The sequence below is a fragment of the Rana temporaria genome, chromosome 6 (genome assembly GCF_905171775.1).
Source record: "Rana temporaria chromosome 6, aRanTem1.1, whole genome shotgun sequence".
NCBI lineage: Eukaryota > Metazoa > Chordata > Amphibia > Anura > Ranidae > Rana > Rana temporaria.
In genome coordinates this window covers 65,740,726-65,759,960 of record NC_053494.1, presented here as the reverse complement: position 1 = coordinate 65,759,960, position 19,235 = coordinate 65,740,726, and the positions used below count along the sequence as shown (strand labels likewise).

Below are 19,235 nucleotides of genomic sequence, written 5' to 3'. Positions count from 1 at the left end.
AAAAAATACCTTACAACTACCTATTATGGAGGGGGGTCTGGCACTTCCTTGTCTTCAAACCTACTATGTGTTCTCTGATCCTCCTCTTCTTTTACTGACTCCAACCCATCTCACGATAGAACAGAGTCTATGGAGTCAGGCCACACACCCTCAGTTTGGTGTGTATTGCTAGAGAGTTTTTTTCTTCCTTGGGCGTGTGCATGTGATCAGCACAGGGCCAATCGGCTCTGTCCAGACTGGGGGTCAAAGGAGAATGAAAACTCCTCCTACAAGTTTGAGCAGACAGTGATACAAGACTCCTGTATACTGCTGATGAGAAAAGGTATTTTGCAGTTTATATTTACTAAAATAATTGCATTTCCATGTTCTGTGTAGTGTGGGTGACCAGATATAGTGAATGCAGGTTCTGCGTTTAGTAACACTTTAAGGTAGAAAAACGTTTTAGCACTTGCTGAGTGATCCCCATCCCCAAACACTTACCTCTATTGATCCAGCACTGTGTCCAGCGTCTGGTCTCTTTTCACTCCCTGCTCTCACAAGAGGCTCTGTGAGCAGTAGGGACCATTGGCTCCTGCTGCTGTCAGTCAAATCCCATGAGGATGGATCAGGGGGCATGACTTAGTGATACTGTGTGTGTCAATGTATGCGCACATATGTCCCCATAGCAACAGGTTGGTATGGGGACACACAGAAGAGGAGGAGCAGAGAGCACTGGCAGGAGACCCCAAAAGAGGAGATAAGGGGCAGCTCTGTGCTATACCATTACATAGAGTAGGTAAGTACTGTATAACATGTTTATTATTTTGATTAACCTGCCTGGCGGTCTTCACGAGTCTGACTCGGGGTTAGATTTTCCTGCTGCGAGCGGACACCCCGAGTCAGACTCGGGATCGCCTCGCTAGATCCACAGGCACAAGTTACTTACCTTGTCCCTGGATCCAGCGATGCCACCGCGCTGTGTGAGCGAGTGGGTCCTCGCTCGATTCACACAGTGCCTCCGTGTGACGCCGATCTCCGTTCCCTGCGACGTTACGACGCACGGGGACGGAGAACGGCGCCAAATTCAAAAAAGTAAACAAACACCTTACATACAGTATACTGTAATCTTATAGATTACAGTACTGTATGTAAAAAAAACACACACCCCCTGTCCCTAGTGCTCTGTCCTGTGTCATGCATGTCATTTTATATAATAAAAACGTTTCTTTCTCCCTGCAAACTGTAGATTGTCCATAGCAACCAAAAGTGTCCCTTTATGTCAAAAATAGTTTTAGATCAGCTAAAAAACAGCGATAATAAATTATAATCACTTGCAGAATTGTGCGATAGCGATTTGTGGGGAAATTCGTCATAAAAAAAAAAAAATAATGACAGCAACAATTCTGCAACTGAGCAAATTTCAGTGATTTTGATTTGATTACATTATTGAATAATTTTTATTATAATTATATTATTATTTGTTATAATTATTTATAATTATTTATTATATTATAATTTATAATTTTGTTTTTAAAAAAATGTCATACCTGGGATGCCTATTAGAATCTTGTTTGGTCAGATTTAAGTGAGTTATTTCTAAAAATTACAGACCTACAATATAAAACGCCAAATTTCCTTGCAAATAATGGTACCGCTTTTAGCATGTTTTTTCTGACAGAATCATACCGCCAGGGAGGTTAAAATAGAATGTTGCCTTCACAATCACTATTAACTAGCCCTTATGGCAAGTAAGACACTTTGCATATAAAATATTTCTGTTGAGCACTTAGTAGCTTGTCTACACTTACACAGATCAGCAATGTCAGCTCCATTTGTTATAACCATACAGGTTCACCCCAGCTTCATCTGTCTAAACTTCTCACTCAATCAAAAAAAAAACAAATACATTTTCTACAAATGTTACATTTTTGTAGTGCTTAAAATAGAGATTGCTTAGTTAGTATAAGGAACTACAATTATTGAGAATTATTTAGAATTGTGAGAATTATGGTGCCCCTTTATTTTAGATTGCTTTTATTTCTGGGTTTCAGCTTCTATATTTAATTTTTTTTTCCATTTTACGGTTTTATTTAGCTTTCAGTAGTTGATAAATCTCACATGTAAAAATGTAAAAATTAACAGCAACTTGTAGTTAGCGATTTAATCACTGGAGTTGCTTCTAATTTGCTACAGCATTAAGTTGTGCTCCGCTGCAGCAATTTGCTCTCCTTCAGCAATTTGTAGCTAAGCATATTGATTTCTGCAACATATTAAAGGGTCACTAAAGGATTTTTTTTTTTAGCTAAATAGCTTCCTTTACCTTACTGCAGTCCTGGTTTCAAGTCTTCATTGTTTGTTTTTGCTCTGATGTTGCTTTAATCCTTCTCTGTTCTAAACACTTCCTGGTTGTCTGTTTCCTGATGAAAAAAGTCATGGGAGCTTTCTCTCTGTGGTCACTAATCAAGGAGGTGTGATTTATGTGTGTCTAAAACCCCTCAACACCAATCAGTTTTGTTTTACAAACCATCACTGCCCTGTATTGGCTCTGAGTCTCTGTACATCACACAAGCAGGAAACAGCATGCAAAAACGAAACTGAAACTGTAGGTACATTACAGTATATGATTGATTTAACCATTTTTAAAAGGAATCAGTTAACTATTATGTCTCTATACCCTGTAAACAGTCATTTCAGCAAAAAAAAAAAAAAAAAAAAACAACTCCTTTAATTCATATAAAAGCATTAAGAGCGATGATCACAACCCATTTTGCACCTGAGCTGAAGCACCAATGAATCTCAATTAATGAGTGAGGCTGGGTTCACACATATTCGGCTGTGGTTTGTAGTCCTAAGCGTTTCTGTTCACTGGTTCAGGTGCACATTTTTATCTGAATTTGCACCTAGATGCACAGGACCCTTTCAAAACCGCACCGTGGTTGCCCCCTCCATTAAAAGCCGGTCACATTTACATGTTATGCGAATTGGATACGGTTAAAAGCGCACCCAATTCGCATATATGTGATCCCAGCCTGACAGTGGTAAGAAACTTTAAAAATTCCACTGGATAGCGATCCTATGGAAAATCATTAAATCATTATGATTTTCTCAGCGACACTTCGCTGTAACAAAATGTGTGTGTGTGGGGGGGGGGGGTAATCACTACCACTAGAAAAACATGTGTCATCAGCCTTATCATGTAATGATTTTTGATTCTTACACCTTTGTTTTTATTTTGACAGGATGTAAATCAGACGTGGAACACCAATAATCCAGACTTTTCCTGGTGTTTTCATAAAACAGTTTTGTACTGGATACCCTGTTTTTATCTATTTATCTCTTCTCCGTTCTACGTTTTCTACCTCATACGTCATGACCGAGGTTACATAAGGATGTCACTGCTCTGTAAAGCAAAGACTGTAGGTATTCTTCAATTACATTCTTCTGAGCTTCTTGAAATGTAATAAAGTCAGTGTCTCTCTTTTCAGCATCACTTTCCAAATATAAACGAAACCATGTGTTTATGTATAAAGCACTCTACTTTTATAGATCTATTACCTAGAGGCCTTTCAACTTTGCTTTACACTACTTTGACTTTATAGGCACAGAGTTTCACTGGAAAATGTACTTATTCAGCAAACTGAGAAATCTGCAGCGCCACGTGCATGTGACTTTATAGTTGCTTACACCATTCGATTAGTCAGTGCATCTTCAAATTTGATTAGGTTACCTTTTTTTAAAAGGAAAATGGTTACCGATCTGTCGCTGTGTTTTTTTATTCCTTTGGCATACATAATACGTAAAAGTTGACACATTATTGCACATTGTTGGAACCAGCCAGGGCATGCAATGGCAGGGAACTTATACTTTCAGTTGACAGCAACAAAATACACATCATAAACATCTGGGGCCAGATCCAAATACATCTGCGCCGGGCGCATCGTATCTAAGATACGCTTACGCCGCTGTAACTTACTTTTGTTTTGTTTGAATCCACAACGAATCCGCGCCGTAAGTTACGGCGGCGTAGTGTATCTGTTGCGGCGTAAGGGCGCGGAATTCAAATGGAAGTGATGGGGGCGTGTTTTATGCTAATACGTTGTGACCCGACGTAAACAACGTTTTTTTAAACTGCGCATGCGCCGTCCCTGGGGGTATCCCAGTGCGCATGCTCAAAAATTAAACCGGAACCAGCCAATGCTTACGACGGTGACGTCATTCTACGCAAATTCCTATTCACGAACGACTTACACAAACGACGCAAAAAATTCAAAATTGTACGCGGGAAGGACGGCCATACTTAACATTGAATACGCCTCAGAACAGGAGCTTTAACTATACGCCGGAAAAAGCCGAACGCAAACGACGGAAAAAAATGTGCCGGGCCGACGTACGTTCGTGGATCGCCGTAAATAGCTAATTTGCATACTCGACGCGGATTTTGACGGAAACGCCACCTAGCGGCCGCCGAAAAATTACATCTAAGATCCGAAGGCGTATGAAGACGTATGCCTGTCGGATCAAGCCGCGATGCCGTCGTATCTTGTTTTGAGGATTCAAAAAAAAGATACAACGCGGGAATTTTGAAATTACGCCAGCGTATCAATAGATACGCCAGCGTAATTTCTTTGTGGATCTGCCCCCTGGTGTTTAGAGGGACACCTTTTTCAAAATATTTAGTCAGAGCACCCATCATTGATATGCACAAAAATAGACCAGTAATACTTTTTATATCCTATCTTCATTGTGCTAGCGCTAAAAGTTAGAAAGACAAATTTGTAGATGCTGAGTTAGCACACTGGGGGTTATTTACGAAAGGCAAATCCACTTTGCACTACAAGTGCACTTGAAATTGCACTGAAAGTCCAGTTGCTGTAGATCTGAGGGGGACATGCAAGGAAAATAAAAAACAGCATTTTAGCTTGCAAATGACTGGATAATAAAAATCAGCAGAGCTTCCGCTCATTTCAGATCTACCCATCAGATTTACAGCGACTTCAAGTGCTGCACTTTCAGTGCAATTTCAAGTGTACTTTAGTAAATAACCCCCACTGTGTTCTAAAGTTATGTTTCTCAACTCGGGACTTGTAGTTCTGCAACAGCTGGAGGTCCGCTAATTGCATATCCCTGTCATAGAGAATCTCTGGGGTATTGCCAAGAGAAAGATATGAGACAAAACAATGCAGAAGAGCTGAATGCCGCTATTGAAGCGTCCTGGTCTTCCATAACACTTCAGCAGTGCCACAGGCTGATAGCCTCCATGCCACGCTGCATTGAGGCAGTAATTGCTGCAAAAGGGGCCCAAACCAAATACTGAGTACATATGCATGCTTCTACTTTTCAGAGGTCCGATATTGTTCTATGTACAATCCTTGTTTTATTGATTGCATGTAATATTCAGATTTTCTGAGATTGTGGATTTGGGGTTTTCATGAGCTGTAAGCCATAATCACCACAATTATGACAAATCACGGCTTGAACTATCTTGCTTTGCATGTAATGAGTCTATCTCATATATTAGTTTCACCTATTAAGTTGCATTAGTGAAATAAATGAACTTTTGCACGATATTCAAATTTTTCGAGTTTCACCTGTAAGTGGTAGAAAATATAACCTTTTGGTTTAAGTTCAAATAAAGGAAGGCCTTGATCTAATCTATAATGTACTGCGGTGTTCTTTTCTTCTGCAGCCTGATGGCTCCCTGGCTATTATTGCCTGTGACAGCTGTGTAAAATAAATCAAACCGTTGATTTACTAGAAACTGTCAAGGACAAAGCTTATTCTTCCTGCCACTAAATCCATTTACCTTTAGGCAATAAAACAAAATATGTATGCTTGCCTTTTATTTGTGTTCATAAAACAGAGTTCTCGGTTTCTAAAATCAATGTAGGGCAATGAACTTGTAAACATGGCTGTTATTAGAATGATCAGGCTTTGAATGGAGCCAACCTGCAGCTCTCTGCTTGGGCACTCTCCTGGGTTTAATGCAAATATAAAAACAATCTTTACATGAACATATCTCTCAGGGGTATGCATCCCACATGGTTTGGCAGTGATTAGAACACATTTTCTGCTTCATGGATAAGGAAACAGAATAATAGAAGATGCATAATGCCAATAAGACTATAAATCAGTGGTTCTCAACCTGGGGGTCGGGACCCCTTTGGGGGTCGAATGACAATTTGCCAGGGGTCACCGAATCCTGGGCTGTTCCTGAATCCTGCACTGCTCTCCCAGCCTTTTCATGGCTACCCATCAGGGCTGTCCCTGGAGCTTGCAGTGGCCCACTCAACCTCTTTGCAGCCACCCATTCAGTTCACGGCGTGACTGGGGGGCAGAGACTAGATGTCAGCTGGCTGGTGATGAATGTGAAGTGGGAGGGGCTGGAGGAGACCCTATCTCCTGATTTTGGCATAGGTGTCACTGCTGCGGAGACACAGTGAGTACCGTAAGGGGTGGAAGGGACTCAGGGAGCGCTAAGTATCCATGGGTTAGGGGTGCAAATTACTTGTCTTTCCTTGGGTGCTGACAACCCACGCTACAAAAATAATTTTACTGTTAGGGGTCCCCACAATTTGGGAAAATTTATCAAGGGGTCACGGCACTAGAAGGTTGAGAACCACTGCTATAAATGATTCTGCATTTATATTTTCTGTCTAGTTGGATTTGTACTGTTCTTATTGGTGACCTTGTTAACAATACTTGAAACCTTACTTTTTTGGTTAATATTTCTTGTTTATTTTCTTTTAGTGTCTTGCTGCGTTGCTGGCATTAATCTGTTATACAGACCTTTTCTACACTGTGTGGAAGATGACACATAATTTTCCAGAACCGCCAGTGCTCCTTATCAGTCCACTAATTGTTGGAGCCACAATGGTAATGCAAAGCACACTTTGAATTCATTAGGTTTTCTTCATACTTGTCATGTTTGTAAGAATTAGCCCTGGTTCACATTAATGCGATTTGGCATGCAATTAGATGTCAAAACGCATGCCATTGCCAGCAATTGGACCATCCGAATCGGCGCCGCACCAATTCCCAAAAGTAGTTTCTGTATTACTTCTGGCGATTTCAGGTGCAATTGCAATAGAATTTTGTGCAGGAAACCGCACAGATGTCTCTGAAATCGTCAGAATGACATGCAGGAATGAAATTGTGGGCGTTCAGCTGAACTCGCACAATTTCATTCCCGCAGCAGTGTGAACCTGGGCTTAGGGTTATAAAGTTGCCTGATTGTGGTTTTGTAAGTATTGTGCACCCCCTTTCTTTTCTGGGAGTAATTACCCATCCCTCTTTGCAAATTTTTGGAGCCTGACCCTTATTAGCCAATCTTTCATCAGTTTGTAACCAAGGCTTCCATAAACTGAACCCGTGAGGATATACATAGTGTGCTACTGTTGCTGAATTATTAGCATCCTAATTGAGGCTTCATTCTCTGGTACATTACTGAGCTGAAAAAAGCTTGCAATTGGAGACATCTAAAAAAGCCCAAACATCATCCTACACATTTTTTTTCCAGGTAGTGACTCACTATATCAGGGATAAGCAATTAGCGGACCTCCAGCTGTTGCCAAACTACAAGTCCCATCATGCCTCTGCCTCTGGGTGTCATACTTGATGCTGTCAGAGTCTCGCTATGCCTCATGGGACTTGTAGTTTGGCAACAGCTGGAGGTCCGCTAATTGCATATCCCTGCACTATATACTCGGGCTTAAACCAAAATGATAGCCTTGGGCCTGAAACTTTGACACAACCCTGCACTACAGAAAATAAACTCCCATTAACACTATGAACGCGGTTAAGGCACCGTTACGGAGCACTACCATTGAAATTAGTGGAGGCGGCTGATAAGTGGAAATTTCCCCTGAAATTGACATGCTACTTAATTTTTAACACACCGCTATTGCACATGTGTATACTGCACTGTGTGGTTAACATTGTAATATTCATGGCAGGCATTGAGGGGAGGTTACGAGGCTTTAAAAACACTGCTCAAATGCAGTTTAAACACAGGGTATTGCATATGTGAAAAAGCTCCAAGACCAACACTTTCCAGGATGGTCAATCTTCTGGGTCACCTGCAGCACTCATTTTCACATTACTACTATATTCTGTATTGCATGGTGGTCAGCAGCAGTGGTGGTGCGATCTGCAGTGGATCGGCATACCCAAAAGTGTTGGTCTCCTGGCAGATGATTTCATAGCATTGGATCTGTGTTCAAAAATGTATACTTGTATAACATGCATTCTTGCATTACCAAAGTGTATTCACATTTCTTTCTTTTTGCAATAACAGCTTCTTGCTGCAAGTCTTATTCAGTATGAGAGAATGAAAGGCGTGCAGTCATCAGCTCTCCTGTTGGTGTTCTGGATCTTGGTTCTAATATGTTCAGTATTCCAACTTCGAACTAAGATTACAACTGCTATTTCACAGGTAAATTATAAATTAGTCATTTGAATTCTGGCAGAAGAACTTTAGAGTATTTAGAGGAAGTATTTAGTATGTGAAATAAAGTGGTTCTAAGGGCAGAAGTTTTTATTATATTGCATTCTATGGACACACAGAGCAGCAGAATAGACACAGAGCAGCAGCTTGGGTGCCCTTATAGCAAGCTGCTTACACTCGGCAGGAGGGAGGGGCCAGGAGTGCCGATGGGGGACCTGAGAAGAGGAGGTTCTGGGCTGCTCTGTGCAAAACCACTGCACAGAGCAGGTAAGTATAACATATTGGTTATTTTTAAACAAAAAAAAAACAAAGTCTTTTACATCACTTTAACGTTTAAACAATGGAACAGAAGTTTTAAATAAGCTTTTACTGAACAACCAAAAAGTGGTTAAGGCGGAAGTTTACCCATAACAACTTGATAAAGAACAATGGGCCAGATTCACAAAAAACTCCGGCGGCGTAACGTATCGTCTTTACGTTACACCGCCGCAAGTTTTTAGCGTAAGTGTCTGATCCTCAAAGCACTTACCTGTAAACTTGCGGCGGTGTAACGTAAAGCCATCCGGCGCAAGCCCGCCCAATTCAAATGGGGCGTGTTCCATTTAAATTAGGCGCGCTCCCGCGCCGGACGTTCTGCGCATGCTTCGTTCACAATTTTCCCGGCGTGCTTTGCGCGAAATTACGGCGGCCCGACGTGTTTGTGAATCGCGACGTGCGTAACGTACTTACGCCGGAAAAAAAAAAATTGGAATTCGACGCGGGAACGACGGCCATACTTTAACATGGGCTGTGTAAAGTTAAGGCATGAAAAAACATGACTAACTTTGCGACGAAAAAAAAAGACTTGCGACAACGTAACGAACGCGAAAACCTTTGTGGATCGCCGTAAAACCTAATTTGCATACCCGACGCTGAAAAACGACGCAAACTCCACCCAGCGGCGGCCGAAGTATTGCATCCTAAGATCCGACGGTGTAAGTCAATTACACCTGTCGGATCTTAGGGCTATCTAGGCGGAACCTGATTGTATGAATCAGCCGCATAGATACGACAAGAGATACGACGGTGTATCAGGAGATACGCCGTCATATCTCTTCTGTGAATCTGGCCCAATGTTCTTTAGCAAGGAACATACATTCCACATTAATAATTATGCTAACAAAAATAGCATGTGCTGTAAATTGCCCCCCAGCATTGCTCCAGTTTCTTCTTGCTGGAGGCTGCCATTTTGCTGAAGCCCAGAGCCCCTGAGCAGCAGTAATTCATAAAGCAAAACTAAACCCATCGATTTAATGCTTTAAAAAAAACTGCTATATTCCTGGAATGCTGGGATTGCTAACTGTCACATTTGCTTGCCTCCTCAACCAAACTGTCAAACCATAAAATGGCTGGTGTCATAACTGATCACATGTGCACAGGGGCAGACTGACCATTCGTGCACTGCCCGAGGGCCCCATGCCACTATGGGGGGCCCATCAGGGTTGCCAGCCTCAGTGATACCAGGGACAGTATGTAAAATCTGTGTTTTTTTTACATCTTTCCCTAAAATGTCCCTTACCGTCATCCTTTTGGTCTAAAAATCCCAAGATTATAGCTGCCCCGCCTCTCCAGTACCTTTTCAGTGTGTGTATGTGTATTTTATGTGTATGTATACTGTGTGTGTATACTGTGTATGCATACTGTATGTGTGTGTGTGTGTATACTGTGTATGCATACTGTATGTGTGTGTGTATACTGTGTGGCCCCATAATCTCCTATTGCCTGGGGGCCCCCTAATCTCCTATTGCCTGGGGGCCCCATAATCTCCTATTGCCTGGGGGCCCCATATTCTCCTATTTCCGGGGCCCTATATTCTCCTATTGCATGGGGGCCCCATAATCTCCTATTGCCCGGGGGCCCCATAATATCCTATTGCCCGGGGGCCCCATGAGTTGTCAGTCTGCCCCTGCATGTGCAGCACCATGGTAGTTGCAGATTCAACAGACGCAGCTTCCTTGGCTGTAAAGGATAGGAGGGTTTAATTCCGCTTTAAGGCTGTCAACAGATAGTCCTCTACAAATTTGTCAGTGCCTAAAAATAAAGAGCAACTGAGCATGTGCAGAGCAGGGTGAAACAGTGTATTACTGGATTTTACATAGTATAGGCACTTATTTTTATTTACTAGGACCAGGTTTTTTTTTTCTTGGGAAAACCATCCAAGGTTTGTCAGTTTCCTGCAATTTTGTTGGGTGTGTTCCTTCCTACTTTCTCTGGCAATTACCTCCTGTTAATGTGTAACCTGGATCAGGGCCCAACTCACTGACTTCCTTACATTGAATGTTGTTGGTTAATAATGAGTTCTGTGGATGGTGCCCCCCTTTGCACACATGCCCAGCATCTTGTTGTTTTGGTAGAACCAACTTCAAGTTTATGAGGAATACTTTTAAACGACAGGTAGTTCTGGCACCTGTGTGCAATGAATCAACATCCTGCATTTCCATAGCAGCAGCTTTGATTATCAAGCAACCTGGGATGCCCCCCTTGACTTTCATATTAAACTCACTAACTCGTGGTGAGCGCTCACACTTAGATAACTGTGAAACAGGTGCTTTCTGTAGATACAAAATGAATGTAATCACATTATCTGTAAAATCCAACGCAGTAACATGTCTAACACTTTAAGTTTGAAGTTAAAGGGGTGTTCCAGCCAATTTGTATGTTTATTAAAAGTCAGCAGCTACAAAAAGTGTAGCTGCTGGCTTTTAATAAACAGACACTTACCTGCTCCAGCGCTCCAGCGACGCGCCGGCCGGGGCTCCGCTCCTCTCCCCCCCTCCCCGCAAGCGGCGCGGCGCGGCGCTGCGCCGTGTAATTGGCCAGGAGATCGCCTAGGACCTGTGACGTGTCCTAGGCGATCGCCTACAGCAGCCCCTTCCTGTAGGCGATTAAGCTTAGTCGCCTAAAGGAAGGAGGAAGTGGAACAGGAAGTCCCACTCTTCCTGAAGCCCCCACTCCCCCCCAAAAAAAAATACATGCCAAATGTGGCATGTAAGGGGGTGAGGAGTGGGATAAGAGGAAGTTCAAATTTGGGTGGAACTCCTCTTTAGCTATATTTGCAAAGGACACAATGAGAGTGAGTACAGCTATTAAATCAATTCATATATTTATTTAGGTCAAAGTTTTGATTCAACAGGATCTTTTTTTATCTAAATGTAATGTATTCCTGATTTAAAGATAGTAGGTGGGGCCACCACTGAAACATTTGTGAAGCACCTTGATGTATCCCAAACTCCTGGTTTATCAGATAAAGCCTATATCCCGTGCCTCTGGATGCATAGTTCTTGGTCCATAAATTTATTGTTTTCATGGGTTCTCTTAAATGAGAAATAAACCCCTTATTTTAAGGTTGGAAGGGATGACATGTACATATCTTATGTGTTATAAAGGCTCTGTTCTGCTACAGGGTCTTTTTCTGAATGGCTTATGATTATGAGCCCACCTTGCTATAACCTGACAGGTTATTTTCTTTAATAAGGTATATGGAAAATGTAGCACTAAAAAGTTGAGCAAGCAATATTCAAATAATTAAATGTTGCTATACACATGAATGGTGGGTCACAAAGTGTGAAAGCATAACATATATAAATATAACTCATATATGGAAGATTATGGGAAATGTCCAAATTAATGAACCAGTCCGTGTAGTGAACAAATATAAAAACCCAGTATAAAAATAGTTGTTTCTCAGAAGTGAAGCACAGTGATATAGTGAACATGTGGAAACATTGAGGTGTTGTATCTTCAATCAAAATAATGGGATATGTACTCTTACCAGAGATGTTGGACTCGAATGTTGATGACAACTAGTCAATCAAGCAGAGAAAGCCAAGATGGGCAGTCTTCCACAACGATCATGGCAACCCAGGCGTTTCCAGGAGCAGCTTCCAGGGGTCTTGTAGGTGACCATAAAGTTGAGAAACCAAGTTGAAACAGCCGAATAGAAGGACCAAAAAAAAACTCTCATCGAGGAAGATGTAAAGAGGAAAAAAAAGGGCTTCACATGGTATAGATCAAAAAGGATAGGTTTTATTGAATAAAAAATGATTGGCATCCGTAGTAATACAAATTTGTGATCACAAAAGTAAAAAGGAGCAATATAGAGAGCAATAAGCCAAGCCTGACGCGTTTAGTCTACATAGAGTTCAACAAGGGCCTATGTCATACGACATTCAAGTCCACCATCTCTGGTAAGAGTACATACCCCATTATTTTGATTGAAGATACAACACCTCAATGTTTCCACGTGTTCACTATATCACTGAGCTTTACTTCTGAGCAACAACTATTTTATACTTGACTTTATGTGTTCACTACACGGATTGGTTCATTCATTTGGACATTTCCCATAATCTTCCTTTTCAATTTTCCTCTTTATTTCGTTTCTTTTCCAAGAAAAAAAAGCAAGAAAGTGATACAGGAAACATAAGAAGAGGACTAAGCATAGTCCTATACATCAACATATGTATGGAAATTATATTTATTCTCTCTCTTCAACTCTATTTACTATTCATAATATCTGTATCACTACTAGTTTCAATCCATTCCTCTATAATAGACCAAATACTTTCTACTTCTAAACTAAATTTCAGACTACCCGAGTATTCCATCTCCCACTAAATATCCATTTATTCTTTATCTAAAGTACTAATTCCCTCCTTATTCCCGCAGCACTTCCTTCCTCATTTTATCCCCCCTTTCCCTCCCCCCTTATCCCTACCTCTAGACCCCCTTCTTCCCCCATTCCCCTCCTCCAGCCGTCTATCCTCAGGCCGGAGAGAAGAATTAGGAGAAGAGAAGAGAAAAAAAAAAAAAAAAAAATTCTTAATAAGACAATACAATACACCCCTCCCCTCCTCCGCTGTCCTCCAACCGTGCGCAAAATGTTCTCTCTCCTATTTTCCTTCTTTCTTCCATCTACTACCCTTTATCTTATTCTCCTATTAGCTTTTTACCTTCCTCCGACTGTAAAAATAATTCCCAAGGTGCCCATATCATTTTAATTTGCTGTTTCTTATCTATTGTTTTTGGGAGGAGTTTCTCCATTATCCCTATTTTCCTTACTTTTTTCAGCCACATAGATATTGGAGGTGCCTCGGGGTCTTTCCATTTTGTTGCAATGCAACTTTTCGCCGCATTTATCAAATGACACATCATTGATCCCTTATATCTCACCGGATATATTTCAGCATGATGTAGTAGAAAAAACGATGGGTCATCTGGAATATGATATTCCGTAAATTCTTGTGTAATTCTCCGTACTGTTTCCCAGAATTGTTGTATTATTGGACATCCCCAAAATGTATGTAGCATTGTCCCTTTCTCCCCACAGCCTCTCCAACATCTATCTGACATTTCAGGAAAAAATGTGTTTAAACGCGCTGGCGTATAGTACCATCTTGTTAATATTTTATAATTTAATTCTTGTATTTTCGTGCATCTTGAAGAATTTAATGCTAAATTTATAATATTTTGGCTTTGTATTGGGGAAAAAACTTGGCCTAAATCTCTCTCCCATTTTACTAGGCTCGACATTCTAAAGTCTTCTGGTGGTGCAGTCAATAATATATACATTTTAGAGACCATATGGGCTAGTGGTTCCTTTCCTCCACAGTACTCCTCAAACTTTGTGAGTGCCCGTTTATACTTTTCTGCACCATCCAGAGTCTCCAGAAAGTGTCGTACCTGTCGCGCTTGCCATATCGGTATCTCACCGCTCCCTCCCCTTTGTGCTATTTCTCCTATTGTCATCCACCCCCTTTCACCCAGAAAGTGGGAGGCTTGAAATCTACCCTTTTCTTTTAATTTCTTGAGTATATGGGATTCCAAACCAGGCTGGAATTCTGGATTTCCTATTATTGGGTAGAGGGGGGAATTATTCGTTGAGAAATTCGGATTATGACATATTTTATTTCCAATCCATAAAGTTGGTCCTATCGTTGGGTGAGTTTTAACTGTAAGGGGTAACGCAGAATAGCACCATATTGCCCTATCTAACGGTACTGGGCACATTTGTTGCTCTATAGTGATCCACAATTTATAATCCCCATGTCTACTCCAATCTGCTATCCTTCCCAACTGGACTGCGTGATAGTACTTTAACATATCCGGTGCTGATATCCCTCCCACCTTCTTGGGTAGGATCAATAATTTCCTACCGATCCTGGGCCTTTTACTCCCCCATATAAATTTTGTAAATAATGCCCGAATTTGATTGAAGTACGACATGGGGATCTGAATTGGTAGAGCTTGAAAAAGATATAAAAACTTTGGCACTACACTCATTTTCAAAATATTAGATCTCCCAAACCAAGAGTGCATCCCTCTACTCCATCCATCTAACATTGTTCTAATTGTACCCAATAATGGTTTAAAATTTAGTTCAAAAGTATCCTTTAAATCTGGTGGCATTTGAGTGCCCAAGTAATTCAATGCCCTCGTCGTCCACTTAAACTTAAAACTAAATTCCAAACCATTCTTAATCGACCCTGGCAGAGCGACCCCCATTGCTTCAGATTTATTATAATTTATTTTAAAGTTTGACATCCTCCCGTAGAGTTCTACTTCTTTCATTAAATTTGGAAGGGATATCTGTGGTTTTGTTAGGGAGAAGAGCATGTCATCTGCGTAAGCCGATACTTTATGTTCCCTCCCTCCCAATTGAATACCCACTATATCTCTATTCTGTCGAATCTTGTTTAATAATGGTTCTAATGTCAATGCAAATAATAAAGGCGACAGGGGGCAGCCCTGCCTAGTACCATTTGTGATTGCTAGAGGCTCAGAGTACACCCCATTCACTTTTACCAAAGCTCTGGGTCCCGCATACACCCCCTCTATCCACTGAGCCATCCGCTCTCCTAATCCCATTTGTTTTACTGTTCCCAACATAAATTCCCAATTCACTCGATCGAATGCCTTCTCTGCATCTGAGTTCAAGAAAACACTCGATATCTTCTTTTCTTTTACTTGGTTTATTAAGTTTAACACTTTAATAGTACTATCCCTTGCTTCTCTATTTGGGATGAACCCGACCTGATCCAAATGTACCAGTTTAGATAGATAGGGCTGTATACGTGATGCCAAGATCTTTGTCAGAATTTTAATATCTACATTTATTAATGATATTGGTCTATAACTAGTGCATGCCCCTGGATCCTTCCCTTCTTTTGGGATAATCGTAATATGTGCTAGTAACGTCTCCGGGGGTAACATTCTTATTTGTCCTACTGTATTAAACAATTTAGTCATATGGGTCCCTAATAGTGTACTAAAGCTTTTATAATATTGTATGGTGAACCCATCTGGGCCTGGGGCTTTACCATGCTTTATTGTTTTCATTATTGATTGTACTTCCTCCAGAGTAATTGGTTTTCCCAAATCCCTTCGCTCTGGAGGTGTTAATCTAGTCAGACCTGCTGAGGATATATATTTCTCCACAGCCCCAGAGGGGTTCTCCTTCCCTTGAAGGTTATATAACGCGGCGTAGTATTTCCTAAATTCTTGTGCTATTTCTTTTGAAAGGTGGAGTTTTTTATCTTCTTTGGTTTTAATAAATGGGATATATGACCGTGACTGTAATTTTTTCAATTTTTTTGCTAGTAACTTCCCACATTTATCACCTGAATCGTATGTCATCTTCTCTGCATATTGTAAAACCGCTTCAGCCTTATATCTAAGGAGATCCGCTACCTGTCTTCTTAAATGTGTTAATTCAATTCCTATACCCATTTCTGTCTTTTTTTTATGTTGTATCTCCAATCTCTGTATCTTTTCTAATAATTCTTTTATTTGTTTTTCTCTAGCTTTCTTAACTCGGGAACCATGTTTAATTAAAACCCCTCGAATCACTGATTTATGGGCTTCCCAAACTATACCCGGATCACTTTCTTCATTATCATTTGTCTGGAAATACCATGTTATTTCTTTTTTTACATCTTCAATTATATCAGGATTCTGTAGTAGGCTCTCATTTAATTTCCACCTCCGCTCTGACGTCTGAGTTCCCTCTCCCCATGTTATTTCCATTGTTACCGGGGCGTGATCTGTCCAAGTTATATTCCCAATTGAAATGTCCTTTATTAAGTGTAAACACTGATGAGGTATCAGAAAGAGATCTATTCTTGAATATATTTGATGTGGGGTTGAAAAATATGTATAGTCTTTCTCTCCTGCGTGTAATATACGCCATCCATCTACCAACTGAAATTCATGTAGTTTTTGTATGATTCGTTTCCTAATTCCATTTGGTACCGACGACACCCCTACTGAGGTATCTTCCTTTGGGTTTAAAGATATATTCAGATCCCCACCACAAATCAATTTACCCTCTTTAAAATTCATCAATTTAGTGATCACCTTTACTAAGAAACTATCTTGATGTATATTCGGTGCATAGATGGTGGCTAATGTTACCTTCTCACCCCCTATTGTCCCTTTAAGAAACAGGAATCTCCCTCCTGGATCCGCATATTTTTCGGCTAAGGACCATGGTATTCTATTTGCTATTAAAATTGCAACCCCTTTGCTTTTGGCTTCCTGGTTAGAGGCCTGGTATACATTAGGGAAATTCCTATTTTGAAGATATGTATATACCCCATCTTTAAAGTGTGTTTCCTGAATAAATCCTATGTCCGTTTTGAGCGATTTTAGTTCATTTATTAATATTTTACGTTTTTCGGGGATATTAAGTCCTCTTACATTTAGGGAAGTAACCCTTATTTTATCCATCTAACACACCACTTTTAGCAGACAGCGGAGAAGGAGAGGACAAAAATAAATAAATAAATAAAATAAAATAAATTAAAATAAATAAATAAAAAAATTATATAAAATAAAAACAAATTTATAAAAAAAAAAAAAAAAAAAAAAAAAAAAAAAAAAAAAAAAAAAAAAAAAAAAAAAAAGGGCTCCTCCTATAGGGGTCTTAGGAGGTACGGATTTTATGTTACGGCTTCTACGTGGGACTTCTGTTATCCCGTAGTTACCGAAAATAGGAGGAATAAGCCTGCAAAAGCAGGAGTGGCTGAGCTCCTACTACCTCTCCTCACTTTATTTAATTCCTCTTTAAACCCTTTTAAACGTATTTACCCTGTAGCTCCCCCCTTTTCCCTCTTTCTCTCTCCATCCTTCTCTCCTCCTTCTCCCCCCTCTTTCCTCTTCCCCCTCCCCTTCCCTCCCCTTCACTTTCTAATCTCTATTCTAGTATCCCTCCCCCACCTCTAAATTCCTTCACCATCCCCTCTCCCCATCACCCCTTCCTCATAATTATTTCCTTTATATGCACACATCATTAACATATTTAATTTCACTTCATATCCTATATATTTTAACAAATTATATTTGCATTAATAGGAAATCAGACATTTAGAACATAATTGTTATTCATATTCCTCTTATATTCATATGTCAATATTAACTCCTTTATTTATGAATATACCCCTTATTTGTTCAATCTAGTAAAAATCTTCTCCTCTTCCACCTCCCCCTCCCTCCTTCCCTTTCTATTCCTTTTATCATTCTTTTAATACAGCTTCTACATATTTCCAGTCCTGAACACCCTAAACCTCCTTATGTGATTTACCTATTCCCCTATATGTGAACTTAATAAGTCGTCCCCTATACTAAAAAAAAAAAAAAAAAAAAAAAAAAAAAAAAAAAAAAAGGGGGCTCGCTTCACCCTTTATTCCTATTGGTTCTCTCATTAAGTGCAAGATCTCATTTTAAACTCTGAATTATGTGACGTGTTATTTACCTATCTGTGTCTATTTTGTTTCCTCCCCCCCCACCCCACCCCCTCCCATTATCTTTATGTCTAATCTTAATCCCCCTTTCTACCCTCCCTCATACCCTTCCTTCCCCAATAAAGAAAACAAGTCTCCCAAGATGTTTTTACGTGTGCACAATGGTGCATATGATCTCCCTTTCTACCCTCCCCCCCCTTCCCTCCTTCCCCCCAAAAAAAAAAAAAAAAAAAAAAAAAAAAATTATCCCCAAAAGTATTCTTACATGTGCACAATGGTACTAGTGATCAGGTGTTTCCCTCAGGTGCAAAAAAAAAAAAAAAAAAAAAAAAAAAAAAAAAAAAAAAAATATTTTTTAAAATCCCTAACGTTTAGGGTGGACTATCCTGATCTATTTATTAATGTATAATGCTGTATAATTTATATTCTATTATATATCCCAATTGACAATTAGTATTTTATCAACATATATTTCAATCATAACTAAAACATTCCGGTGATGGTTCATTACCAGTTTATAAGTATAAATATAAATAAAATTATGGGGGGGGGGGGGGGAAGAGGAAAAAAAAAAAAAAAAAGAAGAACCACAATGAAGGTGCATACAGTTCATACAGTCAGTCCATATTTCCCTTTCTCCTCGTATCCCCCTATATAAATTGCTTCTGGGGAATGTTTAAAGTGTGGTGGTGGAGGGGGGACTTCCACATTAAAGGGAAACAACAAAAGAAAAGGGGGCAGGGGGATGGCCTAGAAGATAGGCATATAAAAGAAAAAAAAAAGAAGAAAGGCCAACCATCTAGTCAATTTAGTACCGGGGGGAGCCATAATAGTCCTGTATATTCATCTATTTTGTCTTGGAGAAGGATAAAAGAGAAAAGAAAGAAAAAAAAAAAAAAAAAAAAAAGATTCACAGTTTTCAGTATCCCCTGCCCAGTCCCTATGATTTATTCCAAATTTTCTTCTGTTCCTCTGCGTTGTGATTCTCGATCCTTTGTTGTTTGTAGGCCACCTTTCCGACGTGGTCTGTCCAT

At 40.1% G+C, this 19,235-nt stretch overlaps 1 protein-coding gene across 2 annotated transcripts in view; it reads left to right on the top strand.

Annotated features, from left to right (window-relative positions):
• The window catches only part of LOC120943546 (multidrug resistance-associated protein 1-like), a 264,397-nt gene that overhangs the window by 33,231 nt on the left and 211,931 nt on the right, over window positions 1–19,235 (top strand). For both annotated transcript variants that reach the window (XM_040356912.1, XM_040356911.1), the window contains exons 3-5: window positions 3,219–3,395; window positions 6,727–6,852; window positions 8,273–8,410. In XM_040356912.1, the coding sequence (XP_040212846.1) occupies window positions 3,219–3,395; window positions 6,727–6,852; window positions 8,273–8,410 (441 nt within the window). The remainder of the gene's footprint in view (window positions 1–3,218; window positions 3,396–6,726; window positions 6,853–8,272; window positions 8,411–19,235) is intronic.